This window comes from Myxocyprinus asiaticus, chromosome 3 (genome assembly GCF_019703515.2).
Source record: "Myxocyprinus asiaticus isolate MX2 ecotype Aquarium Trade chromosome 3, UBuf_Myxa_2, whole genome shotgun sequence".
Classification (NCBI taxonomy): Eukaryota; Metazoa; Chordata; class Actinopteri; order Cypriniformes; family Catostomidae; genus Myxocyprinus; species Myxocyprinus asiaticus.
This window is the reverse complement of record NC_059346.1, coordinates 62,850,964-62,874,884: the sequence shown is the minus strand read 5'-3', so window position 1 is coordinate 62,874,884 and position 23,921 is coordinate 62,850,964. Positions and strand designations below refer to the sequence as shown.

At 37.9% G+C, this 23,921-nt stretch overlaps 1 protein-coding gene across 2 annotated transcripts in view; it reads left to right on the top strand.

The window, feature by feature from the left end:
* The window catches only part of LOC127425941 (astrotactin-2-like), an 829,264-nt gene that overhangs the window by 523,259 nt on the left and 282,084 nt on the right, over nt 1-23,921 (top strand). For both annotated transcript variants that reach the window (XM_051672308.1, XM_051672299.1), the window contains one exon: nt 8,655-8,805. In XM_051672308.1, the coding sequence (XP_051528268.1) occupies nt 8,655-8,805 (151 nt within the window). The remainder of the gene's footprint in view (nt 1-8,654; nt 8,806-23,921) is intronic.

The following is a 23,921-nucleotide window of genomic DNA, read 5'->3' as shown; positions in this document are numbered from 1 at the left end:
TGTAAATAAGTGGCGCTTCTGAATTCTCGCATGAACTCGCCAACTGGCTTAAGTCACGCTTCGTGTCAGCTACTGGAAGGGAGCACTTTTTATAAGTTAATGACGTTTTAATTATTGATTGATTTTTCTTTTTTTTAATTCTTCAGAAGACATTCATTGATTGACTGGAGTTGTGTGGATTATTTTATTGCTACCTAAATGTGACTTTTGGACCGTCAAAATGCTGGCACCCATGTACATCCATTATAAGGACTTGACAGAGCTCTGTCTTCTTCTTTTGTGTTCTGCTAAAGGAAGACAGTCATACACATCTAGGATGGCATCAGGGTAAGTGAATAATGAGAGGATTTTCATTTTTGGGTGAACTATTCCTTTAACTGTTAACCTTACCCCTAACCCTAAACCTAACCTAGCCCCAATCCTTACCCTAATCCCTAACCCCTACCCCTACTCCTAACCCTACCCGTACCTCAACCTCAGTAGCAGCAAATATGAATCTTGTGAGAATTTTGCAGAACAACATGTAATTACACAATAAATACATTGTATTGTATGTATTTTAATGTTAGTATATAGTAGTTAAAGACACCTAATTTAAAGTGGGACCGACTGATTATTGTTTAATCACTTTACATCATTTTTGCCAGTCTGCATGCTGATTTGTAGGTATTCAGTAAATATGAAATGAGTTATCAATTATAATGCAATAGTAAGATTCATATATCCTAATTGTAGTTCAGAGAAATAGATAAAAAAATAAATAAAAATGCTGTCCAAAAAGGCACTCCAAAATCAAAGAAGTACATACAACTCACATATGACTTCTGAAATGAGAACAGACCGTCATGTCAGTTTGAACTGCTCATTGATACAGGTGTCCAGCAGTATCTGTAATACTGTATGTTTGTCTGCAGAGCTTGTTAGGGCAATGTGTAATGTGAGCAGGCAGGCTGTGGGCAGTGCTAGTGCCCTTGCCATGGGAAATCATGTTCAATCTTGTTAGGAAAAGTTTGGAGGCTTTGGTCTAAGATGCCTGTTAATAATCACCCCAGTGACTGTCTCGCCTTTGAATGTCCAACTGCTCTAAAGAACCATCCCAAAACACATGCTTATTATGTACACACGTTCACTGTGAGCAACTGAAATTACACACGAACAGACAACAGACACGTGTTTGCATGCACAGTACATGCCAACACTCGCCAGCACTTAAAGGGGTCATGAGATTGTCTTTTTTTTTTATTTTTTATTATCTTCCCTGAAGTCCAATTATAATGTCAGTAAAGTTTTTTTTGCAACAAAACAGTCATAATTTAGTAATATACAGTGGTGTGAAAAAGTGTTTGCCCCCTTCCTGATTTCTTATTTTTTTGCATGTTTGTCACACTTAAATGTTTCAGATCATCAAACAAGTTTAAATATTAGTCAAAAATAACACAAGTAAACACAAAATGCAGTTTTTAAATGAAGGTTGTTATTATTAAGGGAAAACAAAATCCAAACCTACATGGCCCTACAAGATAAAGTAGAATGGGGGTCTCCTTTTTAGAGTTATAACTTGACATTGCGTCTTTTAAAAGCAGCACGAGAGGCATGGTAATTGTCAAAGCCATGCACGTTTATGTAGAAAAACATTTAAATCCAGATAAGTACATGAAGGTATCCTGTACAAGTCCCCTTTTGATGAATCACCCATGACGGGCCCATCTCTCTCCTCTTCACCTGTATGACAGACTGAGCACCAGTGGGCGGGGCCAAGGGTGCAATAACTTAAAATAGGCATTGATGTCTTACTGAAAAGGCATTCATATGCAAATGTATTTGGTCCTTATGATGTCAAAAGTTCCACAAATTCCAAACAAGCCGTTTTTGTAGCTTGATTTAAATAAATTATCTTTTTCTATTGAGGAGGAAGTTTTCAGTTCTGAAACTTACAGTATGTTTTTATTGTACCATGAATGACCTCCTATATGTCAAAAGATCAAGGAAAATTTGATTTCTCGTGTTGAAAAAAAAAATGCAAAAAGGTTGCATTTTTATTTCAGTTTCAGTGCTGTAATCCAATGATATCAAGGTGCCATTTATGAAAGTGCTTAATGTTACTCTTTGCGGTTTGCTTTATGCAAATTAAGGACTTATTTGTTAGATATCATGTGCCTAGATTCAACAGATTTATTGGTGCACTTGAGTTAGATCTTGAATCATTTATACCGCCTTGCAAAGGCGAAATGCAGTAACAACACATTTTGTTAAAATTGTGTTATAACCAAAATTAAGTCTCTTACACTATAATTTGTCCTCTAACATGGTGGTTCTCAACCTTTTTGACTACAAGTCCTCCCACTGTCCAAGACAATATCTGAAGGCCCCCTCGCCCGAAACTAGATGTGTCTGATTAAAATAATTAATCATGGATAATTTTTGATTCTAGAAGTTTCAGAAAGAGTCTGTTTAGTCTATAATTTGTAGGCATACATCATAAAGTATTTTTAAAGCATTTTTTGGCATTATAATTAAGTAGGATTATTTTAATTATATTAATATTTCTTATTTTATATTAATTTTAAGTCACCTTGAGGCCCCCTTGGAAGTGTGCTGAGGCCCCCTAGTGAGTCCTGGCCCCCTCGTTGAGAACCACTGCTCTAACAGACAGGTTTGGCTCAACTATGCTCACATTCAGAGAAAACAGAGGGAGACTATTAATATATAATAATATATAATAATAAACATTGGCTGAACAATCAAAAAACGCTGACATCATTTATTTATTTATTTATTTATTTATTTTCATTTTCAGTGTTGGCATAGTTACTGTGTTTTGCTTTTGTAGGGCAGTGTATTATCCACAGGCCTGCATCATTTCTGTTAGCTGTTCCTTCAGATTGTCTTCTTTCATTTCCTTATTCTATTTTTTTATATTTCAGTGTCCTCGTTTCACTGCACAGAAAATACTGTTTTTAATGAGAAATATATGAGATAGGTTGTTTGCTTATTGAAATGAAGAGCACCTGCTGTGTTTAGATGATTTATTGTAGATGATAATGTAATGTGAATGTGTATAGGGGCACTTGCAAGCATTTGAACCTGACTAATTCAAGGACACAGTATGATTCACATCTCGCTGAATCCCTGTTAATGACTGCAGTTGTTGTACAACAGTTGGTCGGCAAATTAATTCTATTAGCTTTACTGAGGTCCATCAATTAAAATGCCTGTGGTCTGGATGGCCAATGACCCATCTCAAAAACAAGGTAAAAATTGCAATGTGAAGGCTATGAAACTTGAATGTATTTAAATGGAAGGTAAATACAGTAAATGTTTGTTGCTCAAGTATAAAATACAACTTTAATTACAGCAAGTTCCTTAACAAGTATCTTTAGTGGGACATAAAGTCTCAAAAACTTGAGGAAAGAGAGCCTGAAGTAAACATTATGTTCACTCACCAATAAAAACACAACAAAGAAGCATTAATGAGTAGAAAGCTTTTTCTCTTTGTCTGTTCTGCAAATAAAATAGGGCCTACATGCTCACTGAAAAGACAGTACAATATCATGTCAAGAGTGGCACTCCAATTGTTCCTGCAGTGAGAGATATTCTTAAGTAATGTATATGCTTAACCCTCCTATAGTATTCAAAAATGGCAAATTTCTTTGGTATTCGCGGTCATTTTTGACCAGAAGGTTTAGATGTATAACCATTTTTTTTTTTTTTTTTTTTTTGATGATGATGATGATGATGATAATTATATATATTTTTTTCTTCCCTGAAGAACAATAAAAGTATGCATTTCTTTTGGGATTTTATGCTATTTTGGTCTTATTTAAATGTACATTTGTAAAATGTACCATTCATTTACCTACCTAAGTGTTTCGGGGAATTCAACTTGATCTCTACTACAATGACTTTTTTATGCAATCAGCAGTTGTGATATAGTAGAACTTAAAGCACTACAGCTGGGGAAAATGGACATCAGAAGAACAGTGACTGACTTTTATTCCTAGTAAGTAGTGTGCATGTGAGTAATCAAGCCCCGCCCTGCTGTAGATGATCGATGGATCCATTAGCTCAGAGCACTGTGAGCTCATCAATTTAATCGCTTTATGAGCCGAGCGCAACCTACACTTCTATAAGTTGAAACATGAAGAAAATATGAGAATGCGACATAAACTGGAGGCAGATTGCTGCCATCTGGTGAACAAAATATAAATAACATGACTTGAAAACCATATAATGCCAGTAACAGCCAGTAGATGGCTGTAGCGACCTACTGTGTAGTCTGATGGATTGTTGTAACCTAATTTTATATTTTATCACAAGATATGCATTTGGATATATATTTAAACATTATCAAACTATTATTTGTCAATGTTTAGCATTTTAAAATTGATTTGAAGTGTCAGGTTTTGAAGTATATGTCATTATACTTGTCATCAAACCTGACCATGGTGTTACAAAGAGAATACACAGAATAAGCATTTATTGGTTTTATTTGACAAATAAAAATAAATAAATAAATAAATAAATAAATGAAAAAAAAAAAAAAAAATATTGTGTTATAGTCTCACCAGTTCAATCTTGAATGTACTGTATGTGTGTGTGTTTGTGTGTGAGTGGGTGTGTTTGTTTTGTACTGAGGATGTTTCAGAGTCTCACCCTGTAATTTCTGTCTTTTGTTTTTTTTTTTTTCTGCATTATGGCTGATTTATTGATTGTATTTGACAGATCAAAAAAGAAAGAAAAAAATTCTGTTTTTTGGTCTTTCCCATTCATTTTTAATGGTCGATCCATTTTTACAACCACTTACAACTCGAATCATGCCCAATTTATTTATTTATTTATTATTATTATTATTATTATTATTATTATTATGTTCAGATGGCAAATGGAGGAGAAGTCACCAAGTCTTGTTCTGCTCAGATAAAGCAATCCATTTTTATTACATTTTAAACATTTATCTCAGTCAAAAATTACTTGAAATAGAACCCACAACTGCATATTCAGCATAATTTTCATAAACCACAGATGTCCAGACGTCATGGTTACAACAAAGCACGTGTTTCTCCTTAAGCTTTTGTTTTCAGCTCTGTCCTCATTTAAACATAATGTTATAAAGCAGCAAATATATGTTTGCCTCAGCAACAAAACACACACCTGCATCAGCTGCTCCTACTCTCGTCCTGGCATCATGTTTTGTTATTTGGGCACTGCATACTCTACGCAGAGTATTTATACAATATCGTACTGTAGGGACTGCTTCTAAAATGCAAAACTTTGTACGAATCTATCCAAATCTATACATTTTCTGATCATTTTAATAAGTAAAATACTGTAAAGATTACAATGTATTCTTTGGTCTTTTTGATTCATAAATGTAGATAACATTTTATTTGTTATTAAATTAGTGTGGGATTTGACTTTTTAAAACCAAAATTTCCAACCTGGTCTCATAGAATAACGTTACTATAATCAGGGTTGGGAGGGTTACTTTTGACATGTATTTCAATACAGATTACAGAATACATGCTGTAAAATGTCATTTGTAACATATTCCGTTAGATTACTCAAGGTCAGTAACGTATTCTAAATACTTTGGATTACTTCTTCAGCACTGGTAGATTTTTTTTTCACTTGTTTTGACTATAAAAACTCTGCCGGTACAGTAAGACAAAATACACATGTTAAAAATACATTCTCTGAAAAACCTAAATAAACCTAACACTGCATTGTTGTTTCTAAAACAAGATAAATCTAATTGATCTTGTTTTAAGGATTTTTAGATATTTTTACAGGAAAACAATACAAAAATTATTATCAAGAATATGATTTTTGCCCTAGTATCAAATGTCTTACTAGAAAAAAAGAAATTATGATCCAACATGAATTTTCTTGATAAAAAAATTATCGTGCCTGGTAACGTGCATGTAAAATGGCTAGAAATAGCATTTTAGCTTAGCGTAAAGCTGACAATTTACACAAGGTTTATTTCTATTTCTTCTGCTCCAAACTTACTTCAAACTTACTTCTCTGTCTGCTCGTATGAATGTAACACATCATAAGAAAGTGTTTCACTGCTGTTCAAATGCACTTTGGATCGCATCATTTATATGTATAAATGTTTTCCATCTGAAAGGACTAAATATTAAATGATATAAATGACAATAAAATGCAAAGTAATCTCTACAGTAATCAAAATACATTTTGAATGTAACTGTATTCTAATTACCAATGATTTAAATTGTAACTGTAGTGGAATACAGTTACTTATATTTTGAATTTTAAATACATAATCCCGTTACTTGTATTTCGTTACTCCCCAAACCTGACTATAATTACTTTTTTGCAAAAGAGTTTTACGTGCCTCGTTCTACATTTCACTGCATTTTTCTGGTCAAATGAACACTACAGGTGCAACAGCAATGGTTTTATTCACTTTCACACAAATCACGAGTTAAACGGCAGATTAACACTTCATGAACACCTATTTTTCGCCCTGTTTCCCACACAATACTATCTTATGACAACAAAACACTTTTACTATAACACACAATTTCAAAGGCGATACATTTTAAGGCTTGCATTACATAACCAACTACAATTACAAGCTTATTCAGGCTTGATTAAGTTGTGCGGTGGCGCTACTGATAGAGCATTGGTATGAGTCTTGCAAAAAACGAGAGTTGACACGTGAGCTGAAAGTGTCATAGTAGCGACAGAAAATCACATGGTTGCTTCCGCTATTGTATTTTTCATCTCACATTTGCTTTTTATGACACTATAGGTTAGATTTCGGTTAAAGGTTTAGGGTAGGGAGGTAGGTAGGTTTTGTTGATTTAAAACTTGATAGAGCTTAAACACCTCATCTGTTTTGGAGAACCTTTAACTTGCTGTTTGGAAGAACTGTTTCCATCACTGGTCCTGAATTATTGATTAACCATCAAAGAATTTTGATTCGTTTTTACATTTCAAAGTTAATTCTTGGTTAAAGTGGTATAATTCTATGACAAGAGTTTAATAAGGCACCAGAAATCACACAGAACAGAATTAAACTCTTATAATGTCAAATTAGGCTAATGTATCAACTGCATTAAATAAATGTGATTGCATTGAACATTTAATTAATGTCATTAATTAAAAACAGTATTATCAACCGATTAATTCCATGAATTAAATTTGTATGGATTCAGTAAAAATTTGTGAACATTTGTACATCTCTAAACTTGTTATTTTCAGATGCTGTCAATACATCAGTAGTTACCATAGCCTTTCTGTCAGCTCGAACCAGTCTGGCCATTCTCTGTTGACCTCTCTCATCAACAAGGCATTTCCGTCCACAGAACTGCCACTCACTGGGTGTTTTTTGGTTTTTGGCACCATTCTGAGTAAACTCTAGATACTGTTGTGCATGAAAATCCCAGGAGATCAGCAGTTACAGAAATACTCAAACCAGCCTGTCTGGCACCAACAATCATGCCATGGTCCAAATCACTAAGATCAAATTTCTTTCCCCATTCTGATGGTTGATGTGAACATTAACTGAAGCTCCTGATCCGTATCTGATTTATTTTATTCATTGCACTGCTGCCACATGGTTGGCTGATTAGATAATCACATGAATAAGTAGGTGTACATGTCTTCCTAATAAAGTTCTCAGTGAGGGTAGTTTTGATTTATGTAGCATTTTTGGTCACTAAGTAATTCCCATATTTCCATTTATGTTATTTCACAATTTTGGCGACTTTACTATTATCTATTTACAGAATGGTAATAATGAAGAATAAGTTGGTGTGTCTAAGATTTTCACTGGTAGTGCACTGTAAACCCTAATGTAGTTATTATTTGAAAAATCAAGGTGTCTTGATTAAACATTCCCTGAAATGTCAAGTTTTGGGCTCATAAATAAATATTTATATGCTCCTTGAACTTATTAATCTTAAAAATCCAGAGACTTAACATTTTAAATGTTAATAACTCAAACGATTGAGTACCACATTGAGGCTATTGGGAGTACCCATAACCCCTTGCACTTGAAAAAATGTAATTATGTTTCCTTTGTCAAAAGAGAACTTAAGGACATATTTAAATGGTTTTTATTAAGAATGCATAGGTGTTGTATTTGTAGTATTATTTATGATTTTTTGTTTTGTTGTTGTGTTTTCATGCAAATAGTTGTTTTGTGCTATGTCACCATTTGAGTGATCTGTGTCCCCTTTGGTCAAGTTGGACCCTGTTTACTCTATCTTAGTTCTCCTTGTTTATGTGCAACTGAAGTGCAGGCATATATGCATGTCTGTGAAAAATTAGGTTTATTTTATGATTTGCCTAGATTCAGTTATAATCTTATTTATTAGAGCTGTGTTATTGCATGATCTACAATAGTCAATGAGTCAATTCATATAAAATTATTAAGTAGAAACAACAATATTTAAATAGCAAATCTCAGTTTATTGTACTTGCATTTAGTTACATTAACTTAAATAGTTAAATTCATTCTATATGAACACCAAGTTAAGTGAAATTAATTACACAAGTTTTGGAGATGCCATTACTCAATTCAACTGAGGGAACGAATTTACCCAATCGATTGAGTAAAGTCAGCTTATTAGGGTTTTTAGTGTGTATTGTACTTACAGTATGTATTTATGTGTGTCTTTTAGGGAAGAGGCCATCATGTCCACATACTTTGAGACAGTAGATGATCTGCTTGCGTCATTCGGTCCGGTAAGGGACTGCTCCAAAGACAACGGAGGGTGCCGCAGAAACTTCAAATGTGTTTCTGATAGACGCATGGACTCAACAGGCTGTATGGTAAGTTGCAATGGTCACCACAACCAATTAGCTCAGGCCATCTACTGTCTGTGTAATAACTGGCCTGGTTTATGATTGACCATGTGAGTGTGTGTTGTTAAGTGGCACTCTACATGGAGAACGTATGCACATATGAGAAGAACGGCAGTATTCTGGCAATTCATCCCATTATTGGCAGATATTTTTCTTGTTACACGTGCAGATTAAATTGAAACAGATGAGAACGACAAAACATGGTTAATGGGTTTTTGGGGTGCGCTCGGCTCATAAAGCGATTAAACTGATGAGCTCACAGTGCTCTGAGCTGATGGATCCATCGATCATCTACAGCAGGGCGGGGCTCGATTACTCACACGCACACTACTTCTTATTAGGAATAAAAGTCAGTCACTGTTCTTCTAATGTCCATTTTCCCCAGCTGTAGTGCTTTAAGTTCTGCTATATCACAACTGCTGATTGCATAAAAAAGTAATTATAGTAGAGATCAAGTTGGGTTCCCCGAAACACTTAGTAGAACATTAGTAGGATGTTAGTGGGTCGAGTACGAGTGGACCGGAGAGGGCAAAGTCCAAATTGAGACCGAGATCAGTAAAGGCTGAGTCTAAGTCAAGAGTTTTTATGAATGTATTAAATAGTTTAAAGAATGATAGGCATATATATCAAATAAACCTCCTTTATTATTTTAACATTTAACATTTCTGCTTTACCAAATACAGTATAACTGTACAATAATTAAATACATCTTAAAAAGATCAGATTTACAATCATTCTAAATGATAAACGTCTCATTTGCAGAATGTCTTAATGACATCCGAGACATACTTATTGACATACATCTTATAGACGTATTGCAGATGAGCAAACAACATAAGACAGATGTCAAATTGCTCAAGAGTCCATGACAAGACCAAGACAATGAAAATATGGTCTTGTCTCGGACTCAAGAACGAGTCTGGTCTCGAGTACTACAACAATGGCATTTATTTTAAAGAAAGCACAAGCACACTACAAAAATACATTTTTGTTTGGTTTTAAATGATAAAACAAAGTAAAATTGGAGATGAATTGTTGAAAATTAAGGATTAGTTCACCCAAAAGTGAAGATTATGTCATCATATACTCACCCTCATGTCGTTCCAAACACATATGATTTCCATTCTTTTGGAGCTGACAGCTCTGTGAAGAATCACTTAAGTTCTACTTGTCTATGGGCAATCTACGTACTGGTTTGGGAAACAGATTCCCAAATGTTCCAAAACATTGCAAAATAACTAGGGTTGTCAGTCGAATAACATTTTTAATCAAATTAATTACATGATATGCCAATTAATTTATTCATTTAATTGCCATTAATTGCATATAACAATATTTGCATAGAAAGTCTCTTAATTAAAATAATTCTATAAATAATGATTAAATTATTATAAATAAGCACTCTACACGACTGAATATCCAGAGCCTTGGCAAAGCTGTGAAATTGTAGTATGAATTGAATGCGATGAGATGACGCAAAAACAGCACGTCTTTTGAACCGATGAGATTGAATTACACAAGCTGCACAGCTTTGTTCTGAGCATGGGTGTAAAGTACTTGAGCAATTTTATTTCATTACTTCATTTAAGTATTACTTTTGGGGATTTGTACTTTATTCGAGTGCAAGTTAAACTAAATACGTCTATTTTTACTTAATTACTGGTGCTGTCAGTCGATTAAAATGCTTAATTCCCATTAATCGAATGATTAATCACAGATTTTAAAAATGCTGAAAATGTACTATATATAATTATTTTCTTGTGAAAATACAATTTCCTAATTAGGAAAGAAAACAAACAATAATTTGTTTTAATGTTTTCCAATCAAAGCATTCCATAGTATGGAGTGCACCGCTACCACAATATGAACCGCTACCACTTTGCCTGTGTAAACGAGGAATTGTCAGATCAAACTAAAGTATGGAGTGCCACAGGGATCAGTTTTAGGGCCTCTGCTTTTCTCATTATATATGCTTCCCCTGGGATCATATGGGCTTCAAAGACTTTAGTCATTAATCTTACAGCTCATAAAAAACTGTATAAACTTTGTATAAACATTGACACCTAACACTTAATTAGTTTACTCATTTGAAACCATGACTTGTACTACACATAAATAAGTAATATACTATACATAATTAACTAATATAGCCAGAGGGGAACTGGCCCCCAAAGTGAGCCTGTTACACCTCCCCCCCCCCCCCCCCAACCAAGGTTATTTTTCTCCATTAACCATCATCTTATGGAGTTTTGTGTTTCTTGCCACAGTCGCCTTTAGCCTGCTCATTGGGGGTCTAAATACAAATATGATTCATTCATACATTCATTCATTCATTCATTCAATCATTTATTTATTTTAAAGGCACAATTTACAATCATGTTTTTTTTTATTAAACCACACTATTATGACTCTAAAACATTATAGATATTACAGCTTCTTTTTCTGTTAAAGCGTAATTTTCTGTAAAGCTGCTTGGAAATGATGTGTGTTGTGAGAAGCGCTATACAAATAAAAATGACTTGACTTAACAGTATAAAACAGTATAGAAATGCACTTAAATGGCATCAATTTAAGTAACGTTTAAAGTTTCCCAAAGTCTAAGGGAGAGGTTGAATAAATTAAAGAACTAGGGCCTATAGGTTGAGAATTTGATGCAATGGTCAGTAAATCTCTTAAACCCACATACTCAGCTGACAATCCACTTGATATCCAGTGTTAAGCACAGTTCTGAACTCCACATCAAAAGTGCTGCAGAAAATGGGCAGGTTCGGAATGGCATACTACCCATACTACTGCTTCTGTCATATCTATGTATGGCAGAATTAGCAAGGGTATGATAGTATGCCATTCCAAACATATCCGTCCTCATCTTGTGCTATTTGCTGTCATTAAGTGTGGTTTGTTATCTGTACAGCTGCGTATTTCTTATACTGCTAGAGTTCAAGCATCAAGTTTCAATCTTTAAGAGTGTCTTTAAGAGGCAATTTGTTTTGTACATGGTGGTGAGGCAGACAGCGCATCATTGCTTCATCATGTTTTTACAAAATAAATCAACATTTAACATGACACAAGTTTTGTTGAATGCTGTGAAGAGAAACTATTGTCGGTTGAAGGCGCTGATTGGCTCATTAAATTGCAAACGGTCAAGCAGCTCCATTTACAGTGATAAAATTCCATTAGAGTGTTTAGTAGTCCTCATTTTACATCTTGCATTATTTTATGTCCTTCTACTGCTTATTGTGGGTGCTGTGTGTTCCTAGATTTTTATTTTAGTTGATGATGAATCATAAGATCACATCTTGAACATTTATATATAAGTGTTATCTATGCTATCTAGCTATCTAATATAACTGTTTACACCGGACACGTCTGTTGATGTGACATGAGGCAGCGGCTTAAGGCTGTCTACACCGGGCGCGTCGACACAAACTTTTTGAACCGTTAATTTGTGTTGTTGGCAGTTGTAGCGCCATCGCATGCAGTGCAAAATAGAATGGGACATCTGTTTACTGTCGGCGCAACGCGATGTGCCGCAATGGACGATTCCATGATAGACAGCATCATTTATTATAATGGGTTCTATTGCTTTTGATGCAACATGACTCTCCCGTCTGGTGTAGACAGGGTGTGAGTGTTAACAGTTGTGCCTGAAATGAACAGCTTATTATATTTAGATGCAACTGTTGGATGTGCGTTATGTGTAACCCCTGAAATTTTGTTTTATAATGTTGTGGAGCTTGTTTATTCTCTTCAGATTGAGTTTCATATATGGCTGAATTTGAGGGGCTGCACGATGTTAGCCAATCAGAACAGTGGGCGTTTACACTGAAGTTTTATGGAGGCGCTTATGCCAAAACTGAGCATTTCAGACAGAGGGCCAGGGTGAAAAATTATCATATATTACTAAATTATGACTGTTTTAATAATAAAATAAAAAACAAAAAAAACAGAAGGCTGCTGTTAGAAATCACATGTATCAAATCCTTTTGTGATGATACTCAAGATCTATGGTTAGTTCCTTTTGTTTTATATATATACACACACACACACCGATCAGCCACAGCATTAAAACCACCTGCCTAATATTGTGTAGGTCCCCATTGTGCCGCCAAAACAACGGCAACACGCATATCAAAATAGCATTCTGAGATGATATTCTTCTCACAACAATTGTACATAGTAGTTATCTGAGTTATCGTAGGCTTTATCAGTTCGAACCAGTCTGGCCATTCTCTGTTGACCTCTCTCATCATCAAGGCATTTCCATCCACAGAACTGCCGCTCACTGGATGTTTTTTGTTTATGGCACCACTCTGAGTAAATTCTAGAGACTGTTGTGTGTGAAATAGGGCTGTACCCCTAATAGTTGACCAAATGTTAATCGATGAGAAGAGTCTTGGTCGACCAAGTTTTGATTGGTCGGTTGGTCACAGAAAAAAATAACAATAAAAATGGTATTACCGCTGGTTGGACGCTAGGTGGTACTATGGGGTAATTTCCATTAAGCAGGTTTAGGGTTAAGCCTGCACAATAAAGCAAGACACCTTGATTTCAAACTTTGAATTTATTTTTTATTTATTTTAACTAGAAATTCAAATGAAACTGGAAAACAATTAAATACAATTAAAATGTGTGTTGTTCAACTTTTCTGAAAGATGGCTTTACAAAAGTTGTGAAGGGCAACATCTCTTTGTAAACTAAATTACTTCATCTGTGCATTCTCTACTGGTCAGGTATTTCATTGTCAGGGAAAATACATCATGTGTGTGAATACATTTGTTTTGTTCCCTCCTTCACGCAATATACAGTATATATATATATATATATATATATATATATATATATATATATATATATATATATATATATATATATCGCAATATCCAATTACATCGGCAAACCCCGGGCTGAGTGATCGGTGAATATTCTTGCTTTAATGATTTTGCATTGAAAAGTTTATAAATTTTTATTAACTTATTAATATAAAAACTTAAATCAAATACATTTCTAAATTCAAACTGCACTCCAAACGAAACGAAAAAGCAAATAAAATAATGAAGTGATCAAAATAATAATAATAATAATAATAATATATATATATAACCACCTTTCCATTTACCATCAGGCAAGTATCCGTCTAAACATGCAGGTGGAAAATTACTTACCCAAATGAAGACATAAAAACAATTATAAATGTAAAAATAATAATAATAATTATGATAATAATCACTGAAATATAAATCATGGTTCGAGGTGAATGTGTTTTTGAATTATTTTATGATTTAATCACAGATGTATAGGCTGCAGAGTTGTGGTCACAATGAACTGCTCTGTGGAAATAAAGTGAACTGAACTCAAAACACCTCCTGAACTGAGATGTCTGAGGTCATTTGCAGCACTTAGAGATGATACTGTTCTTGCAAAGTAAAACAAAAAATTCAGAAGACAGAAACAAGGAAAGAGTGAGAACCTTTTACATGTGCATGTTCCATGAGATTGCATGCCTCCGTACAAACATATGTGAGCATAGACGGCTTTTCTGTCATCTGTTCTTAAAAATATTTTAAAAAAAATTGTTTCTTCAAGCATGAGTCTGTGTGTCTACGGGCAAATTATTTGTAATATTAATTTGATAATAATAATAGCCTAATAATAATAATAATAATAATAATATACATTAATGGGGAAAAAAGCCAAATATCGTCTTGACATTGTCAAAGGCATCAGCTATTGGCGATCACTCTGACCATCGTCGATCCCCATGATCATCGTCTGTCGGCACAACCCTAATGTGCATTTCTCTCTATAAATTAACAAAATGTTCAGGCAGTCTCCTTGCTGGTTTTTCCAACACATTCAGAATCATTACCGCTTTTGCCGGTGTCACTGCGGCTCGCTTCGTGCGTGCGCTTGTAAGATTTATATTTTAAAGTCTCATTATTACGGTTTAGTATTTCTCTGTAATGTAGAACAATGTTAGCAATGTTACTTATAACATTCTCAGTCCTGGAACTCAAACCATTTTCTGATGCCCCCCAAAATATATATATTTAAGTAATTTAAATGAATATCATAAAGGTGCAACAACTAGTCGACTAATGGCTTAAACTAATAACTATTAGTCGACTAGGAAAATCTTTGGTGGGGGGTGAAAATCCCAGGAGATCAGCAGTTACAGAAATACTCAAACCATCCCATCTTGCACCAACTATCATGCCACATTCCAAATCACTGAGATCAAATTTTTTCCCCATTCTGATGGTTGATGTGAACATTAACTAAAGCTCCTGACCTGTATCAGCTTGATTGTATGCACTCACTGCTGCCACACGATTGGCTGATTAGATAATCTCATGGATGATTTTGGGTGCCAGACGGGCTGGTTTGAATATTTCTGTAACTGCTGATCTCCTGGGATTTTCACGCACAACAGTCTCTAGAATTTACTCAGAATGGTGCCAAAAACAAAAAACATCCAGTGAGCGGCAGTTCTGCAGATGAAAATGCCTTGTTGATGAAATAAGTCAACAGAGAATGGCCAAACTGGTTCAACTGACAAAGTCAATGGTAACTCAGATAACCACTCTGTACAATTGTGGTGAGAAGAATATAATCTCAGAATGCTATTCTGATATGCGGGTTGGCGCTGTTTTGGTGGCATTAGGGGGACCTACACAATATTAGGCAGGTGGTTTTAATGTTGTGGTTGATCAGTGTGTGTGTGTGTGTATATATATATTAGGGGTGTAACGATTCTCGGTAAAAAAACGAACCGTACCGTTCGCCGGCCATGGTTAGGGAAGCATTGGCACCGCGGTCGGTTCACCTCAAGTTTAATGATGCATCTGAAGCACAAGTTTTGGTCAAGAAAACAAAGAGTCAAACAGACAGGCACAGTTACAACCTCTGCTAATGCACCTGAATAGATCTGTAAATGGATACGCTCCATGTGTTTCATGTGGGTCAACTTGATGACATCACTGTTCTGCAAGCGTTGTGTGTAGTTGAAAATGGCAAGTGGAGAAAACGAGACACTGATAGAGAAGACCCCTGCGTTTCTCCCTTCTGGGAACATTTTGTTTTTGCAGTCAATTACAACAGCGATGGTCAAAAGATGTTTACAAAACAGGCACTGTTTGCAGACATCGCTCGACACGAGTGCTGTATACTGGTAATATATGTCAATAATGCGCATGTGGGTTTATTTAAAACGCGCACGCAAGTTCTTCCTGTTTCCTCGCGTAGCTGTAATTTATCACGAGTGTCAATAATGCACTTTGATTAATGGCATTAAGATGATGTTATAGTAATACAATGATACATAATTAATAATTTACGCCGACATCACCCAGGGAAAGAGCCGCAGGTGCGCCGAAACAGCACACACTCCCTTCCATTTTTAAGCAAGCACTCAGTGCTAATTCGGACAGACATGAAACAATAACTAAAGCATGTGGGGAGTTCATGTGGGATTTCCACGAATAATTGAAATACTCAAGCAGCATTATCACAACATCCCATCTCATAAGCATTCAAATAGCAAGGTTATTCCTTCTATAGTGATGTACAGCTTCCGAATACTGAATATGTTGAGATGTGTTTGAAGTGCACTTTATGTTGATGCATGTAGCGTATTAGGGTATTAAGTTAAAAAGTTGATTTAGTAATTAGAGAAAATGTTTTTTTTTTTTTTTAGTTAAGGACCCTGAAGAAAATTAATCATGGTTTTAATATAGTAATATTGCAGTAACCATGACTGCTGTCACCATGGTTTTCTGAGCAAAAATCATGGATTTGATACAATTAACCATGGTTTTATAACAGTAATACTGTAGTTACTATATAGTAACCATGATTTTACTGTATATTGTAACCATGACAGTAACCATGTTTATATTGTGGTTACTATGATTTTACTACAAATGCCATGGTTAAACTATGGTTACTGTTGTAAAAAAATGATTGTTATTTAAGGGCAAACCTGTTGAAATGTTTACCAAATAGATTATTCTTTGGATTTGACAGTAATATTTTTTAATTTTATTATTTGAACAAAGCAAATACTTAACCGTACTGAAACCGTGACCCTTAAACCGTTATACAAACCGAACCGTGAGAAATTCAAACCGTTACACCCCTAATATATACACAGGGTTGGGGAGTAATGGAATACATGTAACCTTTCACTGCCCAGACCTGGTCTCTCACTACCCTCGACGGTTTGGCTGCCAGGGAGTACTTGGTGATTCTCCAGGTGGATAAGGGAGTTGCGGTGCACCTGTGCCCACAAAACGCCGCCACCTGGCGGAACCGCACGAGACTCCCGTCCAGTGCCTTTAGGTTTACGTCATCTCTGGTGACTAAGGCCTATGGTGCTGCTGGACAGGCCGCCTCCACCCTCCACGCCATGGCTCTACTTCAGGTGCTCCAAGCCAAGGTGCTAAGAACTGCACGAGGGTAGATCTGACCCGGAATTGATGCAGGAGCTGGGTGACGAAAGTGATGAAAGTAACGGCATGGACTCTCAGACAGGCGATGTCCACCTTGGTGGTCCAGGAGCACCACCTATGGCTCAACTTGGTCGAGAAGAGGGAGGCTGACAAGGTATGGTTCCTTGATGCCCCCGTCTCCCAGGTCGGCCTATTTGGCGACACCGTCGAGGAATTTGCCCAGCAGTTCTTGGCGGTTAAGCAGATGGAGGCTATTCAGCGTATCCTGCCCCGGTACGGATCAAGATCCCGCACCCCATCTGCTCATCACCAGGGGCGTCCCCCCAGCATCCCGGCCCCGGCGTAGAGCCACCCGCAGGAAGCAGACTCCCCCTGTCTCACAGCCCGCCGCCAAGAAGGCTTCTAGCCGCCCCTGAGACTGGCGACCCATCCTGGGTCACACACCCAGTGTTTACGGCCATCGTTATTGTGATTGCCAGACACCGCACATTTATGGCAGGCATGACGCTGCAGAGGTGGGTCCCCCGCCCCTGTGCGCCCAGCTGTGGCACAACACACCCGCCCGGGCAGTTGTGACAGTTCCCTCCTCTCCCGTCGCTGACAGGTCCTATGGTAGGTACCCGGAGCCAGGTAAGTGCTTCGATGTCCCCAGACTTGGCAAGGCCATGAGTTCGGGGTCTGAGCCCCCTCAACATGGTGCCTCCGGCTCCGTGAGGCCCCACCCCACGTCCAACATGATTATCTCCTTGGTCCCCCTCATCCGGAGCTTGGGGGTATGGCTTGCGCTCCCCAACCCGTCGCAATGGCTGACCGGGACCATCCGACTCAGCTATGCGATTCAGTTCACCAGGCACCCGCCTGGGTTCAGCCGTGTCCATTTTACCTCAAGTGTAGGGTGAGAACGCCACTGCCCTCCCCACGGAGATCGTGTCCCAGGTGGTCCAGCTGGTTTGGAGTCGATTCAGTCAAGCGCAGGTAAGCCTGTTCACTTCCCGTGAATCCTTCCCGACACGAAGACCCCCAGAGATGCGCAGTCATGTCGGTGCTTTCCTTCCTGCAGGAGAGGCTGGTGGGGCAGCTGTCCCCCCCCACCTTGAGGGTGTACGTGGCCACTATGGCGGCGTACCACAATGCAGTTGACGGTAAGTATTTAGGGAAACACGACCTGATCATCAGGTTCCTTAGAGGCGTGAGGAGGTTGAATCCTCCCGGACCACACCTCATTCCCTCATGGGATCTCTACATGGTTTTGCAGGGAGCCCCGTTTGAGCCCTGGAGTCAGTTGAGCTAAAGGCAGTCTCTTGAAGACTGCCCTCCTGACTGAGCTCATGTCTATCAAGAGGGTAGGGGTCCTGCAGGCATTCTCTGTCAGCAACACATGCATGGAGTTCGGTCCGGAATACTCTCACGTGGTCCTGAGGCCCCGACCGAGCTATATGTCCAAGGTTCCCACGACCCCATTTAGGGATCAGGTGGTGAACCTGCAAGCGAAGCTGCCAAAGGAGGAGGCAGACCCAGCCTTTTTGTTGCTGTGTCCGCTACTTGGATCGCACGCAGAGCTTTAGAGGCTCTGAGCAGCTCTTTGTCTACTTCGGAGGACAGTGGAATGGGAGCGCTGCCTCCAAACAGAGGATCACCCACTGGGTCGTTGATGCCATCGCTTTGGCATACCACGCCTAGGACGTGCCGCCCCCCTTGGAGCTTTGGGCATACTCCACCAGGAGTGTGGCGGCCTCCTGGGCCCCGACCAATGGCGCCTCTTTGGCAGACATCGGTAGAGCAGTGAGCTGGGCAACACCCAATACCTTCATGAGGTTCTTCAATCTCCGAGTTGAGCCGTTTCGTCCCGTGTGTTGTCAGGTACGAATAAGTAAGTTGGCGGGACAACTGGCCAGGTGACGTGTGCTTGTTACCCCCCAGCCATGTTCACGAGATCATGGACCCTGGATGTCCTTCCTCCTTAGCCCTGTGGCAAGCGAGTTCACAGAGAAACTCGATGCCAGCCCAGTACGTGTGCTGTTAGGCCCTGTACTGGGGTAGGTGCTCCACATGCGCTGGTTGCCTGTTTGTAACCCCCTGTGATGTATCTTCCACGAGATGGTTTCCCTGTTGGTAAACCTGCGTCTTCCTTGGGCAGAGTTTCCCAGAGGTAGGACCTACTATGGGGAATTCTTCACATACGACACTGCCGACAAGACTCTGTAAGACCATGTGATGTATTTACACACAATTGCCTCCCCTTCGGGCAGGATGTGGTCTCTGCGGTGTCTTCCCCTTGGGAAAGGACACCCCCCCCCGACGTGGACATTTATGGCCCCCAGCTGAACGATTTTCATTCTCTTTTGGGGATAAAAAAAAGAAGAGAAGAAGCCACGGCTGGGGCAGCCTGTCCCCATTTTGGGCAGTCGACTTGTCCCCGAGGTGCGGGGGACCATACGATGCTCATAGGAGCATTGGGGGAGGTTAAGTGACGGCCAGGTGCGCTGGCAACGAGACACACAATGGTTTGCCCGTCTCACACCGCCAGTCCACGTAACACAGTTCAGCTAGTTGTGGCATTTCGTATAGGGACCCCTAGTGTCACTACATCGACACAACATCGAGTGAGTGACAGATAGGGAACGTCCTGTTTACTTTCGTAACCTCCGTTCCCTGATGGAGGGAACGAGACATTGTGTCCCTCCTGCCACAACTCTGAACTACACGTTGAAATGGCTGGGACCCTGTCTCGGCTCCTCAGCACAAAACCTGAATGAGTGGTTGCGAGCCAGCTCCTTTTATACACATATATCCAGGGGAGTGGCATGCAAATTCCACTCGCTAATTCCCATTGGCCTTTTCTCAAAGATCAGAGGTGTTTGGAACTCCCAAGGGCGACCCCTAGTGTCACTACATCAACACAACGTCTCATTCCCTCCATCAGGTAATGGAGGTTACGAAAGTAACCAGGACGTATTCCACTACAGTTACAATTTAAATCATTGGTAATTAGACTACAGTTACATTCAAAAAGTATTTTGATTACTTAAGAGATTACTTTGCATTTTATTGTCATTTGTTTCATTTCATATTTAGTCCTTTCAGATGGAAAACATATATACATATAAATGATGCAATCCAAAGTGCATTTGAACAGTGAAACACTTTCTTATGATGTGTTACATTCATACGAGCAGACAGAGAAGTAATTTTGGAACAGAAAAAAATAGAAATAAACCTTGTGTAAATTGTCAGCTTTATGCTAAGCTAAAATGCTATTTCTAGCCATTTTACATGCACCAGGCACGATCATATCTTTTTTATCAAGAAAATTCACATTGGATAATAATTTCTTTTTTTCTAGTTAGACTTTTGTTATTAGGGCAAAAATCATATTCTTGATAATAATTTTTGTATTGTTTTCCTGTAAAAATACCTAAAACTCCTTAAAACAAGATCAATTTGATTTATCTTGTTTTAGAAACAACACTGCATAAGATATTTAGGTTTTTCAGAGAATGTATTTTTAACATGTGTATTTTGTCTTACTGTACTGGCAGAGTTTTTATAGTCAAAACAAGTGAAAAAATCTACCAGTGCTGAAGAAGTAATCCAAAATATTTAGAATACGTTACTGACATTGAGTAATCTAATGGAATACATTACAAATTACATATATATATCAGTGGCGGGCCCATGCATTTTAAGTCTAGGCCTTCAGTGCGATTCATGCCATTAAGAAAACACAGTTTCACAATGAATAAGACACCGTATGCCCATCATACATTACGTGGCAGTCAACTAATAATACCAACTGACATTTTAAAAACACGTCCACGCATGAAAGCCAGAACCAAGGAGGTCTAATATGAAGAAAAAGCTATCTAATATTTGTGATTTAAATTTTGCTTGCAATAAATTTTGTTTCGTAAGTGTACACGGTTACTTTTCAAAACTTGATCTGACACTGAATGCTCAGCAGCCTAATTTACACTTAGAAAACTCCTGATGTTGCTATAACAATGCAAAAAGCACTTACCAATTTACTTGAAGTGAAAATCTGCCCTCCTTTCCTGTTTAATAAATTAATCAATTGCACGGTCATGCAGAACATCTCAGGTTTTTAAATCCATAAGGATCTCTTTCTCAATGGTGATGACAGCTGTCTCATCAGCAAGATCTCTTCGCTTTCAAATTATGTACACACTTAAAGCATGATTGCGTCACTCAAGGCCAGCTAGAAGGCCTAGACTACACCCACCAAGAACAAATAAATCAATCTTATTGGCTGATGAATCTGACAATCTGACTTTAGATGCCCATTCAATTTGCACTGTTGAGGGATTCTGCAGAAATTCCAAAGGCCTGACGGGGTGGAGCTCAGACTCACACGGTGCTTCAGCTAAGGAGCATGTGATTTGTGAAACAGCTGACACACTTTGCTTATAAGCATCGAGGGATTAATTCTGATTGGATAAACTTTTTTTTTTTTTTTGCTGTTCATTTGTAGATGACTTAGGAGTGGAAAGCGATTGAAAATACATAGGCAAAAAGTTGAATGAGAATGAAAGGTTGGAAAAATATTTATTTATTAGGCATGTTAGGCCAGCAGAGAAGGCTTTGCTGGCCCTGAGAAATTGGCACTGATATATACAGTATATATAAAATTCTCATGGGCACCTTATTCCAACAGTTGATAAAATATGCGTTGAGTGCCCTCTTGTGTGCAGTCTATGTATGTGCGTTCTGGGTCTGTTTACCCAACGTGGGATAGTGTCTCCTTCCAAATATGGATTCTAACACTCTCTAGAGAGCCAGTGAGGACGATCTGACAAACCTATGACTTGAGGATCATGTTTCAATTAATCGATCCCAGAGAAACTGTCGTCATAGAGACGTCATTAGCAATTAGCCTCCATAGCTTGTTATGACACTAATATTTCAGAATCTACGTATTGAATTACGTCAGTGTAAAGAGTCTAAGCTTTAAATGACACCTATTTTGTGCAGATCAACCAACTGGTTGTTGAGTAATACCAATATATATATATAATTTATTTATTTATTTTATTTATTTTTTCTTGATCAGCGCCCCCTCTCGGCCTAGTACCGGGCCGCTCCGAGTGTAAGAGGCTAAACAAAATGTGGGTTTAAATACTGTTAAAATCTAGTCTCCATCCTTACAATACCTTTACATTTATTTATTCATTAGATGCTTTCATACAAAGTGACACAGAGTATTCAAGCTATACATTTTATCTGTTGCCATGCTAAAAATTTCTAAATTATATATATTATATATATATATATATATATATATATATATTTTAAATATGTTTAACATATTTTATAATCTGACACAAAATGTTTGTTTCTCAGGGAATACGTTGTCCAGGGATCAGCATATGAATAGAGAGTTTATGGAGAACGCTTGTCGATGTTTTACAGAAAATCAGTACAATTTAACTACCTTCAAATGTTACGTTTTAAGTAATTAGTGCAAGGGTTGGTTCAGGCTCCCACCAGACCCTGGTTACACATCTTTGGAGATTTATGTTCCTCACTTTGGGTTTGATAATTCACTTCAGAGTTTACCTGTAATGGGAGGCCGCAGCCCAAAACAAGACACAGAGGAGAACTGAGCGCCGACTCAATAATGGCAGGAAAATGTACATCAAGTTTGTTTGGGAGAGCTTGATTACACTTTCTGTGTAGCTATTGGCCTTTTTCTCCTTTTTTCAACCGATGAAAACTGCGCCGACAACATAATTTAAATGGTGAAATGCATTATTTATTTTGGAAGAAACGTTTTCTGCGAGGACCTCTCGGAATGAAATATACATGAAGAACAGTTAATAAGATTGTCTGAGTTTATTTCGTACTGAGCTGTGAAGGCCGAGCTGTTGCCAGTGGATGAGCTTATTAAAACTTTCAACCAGGAAAGTGCCCTCACTCCAACCGGCAACAATTTCAACTTTCTCCTTCATTTATTGCCCTTTTTTTTTCATTGACCATACAGATGAAAAACAGACTTCTCTTCTGAAGGACTTCAAAGTGCATATGAGTGCTTTTTTCACCCTGTGGAGGAGGAACTGGTTTTATTCACTCCATCGTGTTAATTTTTTTCACCTGAGCCAAGAGCAAGTTACCTTCAAAACTTTAATTCATCTACAAAATTTGTCCAAGTTCATACTGTATATATAGGACTTATTGCTGTAATTTGTGGTGTTTGCTAGGGCAAGCATTACTATTTGGGTAATTCATTAACATCGGGCACTGTAAGCACTGTGAACCTATAGAAAGTAAAGTATCTTTAAACTTCATCCATAGTGTCACATTCACTGTATGTACATCAGGGCTTTGCCAGCAGGCAAAGTCCGGCCTGCTAATCACTTTTATCTGGCCCTCCGACTGATTTTGATAAAATCACACAGCAGTCTGAAACATCTGAGCGGTGAGTTTAACAACACTCAGCGGTGCGTGCAACACTATTAGCAGTCATTAGAAGTTATTCGTGATCCAGTTCCTGACCGGAGAGTGCGTGTTTAAGCTCGTCAGGGCATAGTTCAGTTTCACTCCTCTCCAAAACATGAACCAGCAACTTTAAGGTGAGCACATTTTATTCAATCAAATGTATTTGTTCAAATTGCTTTG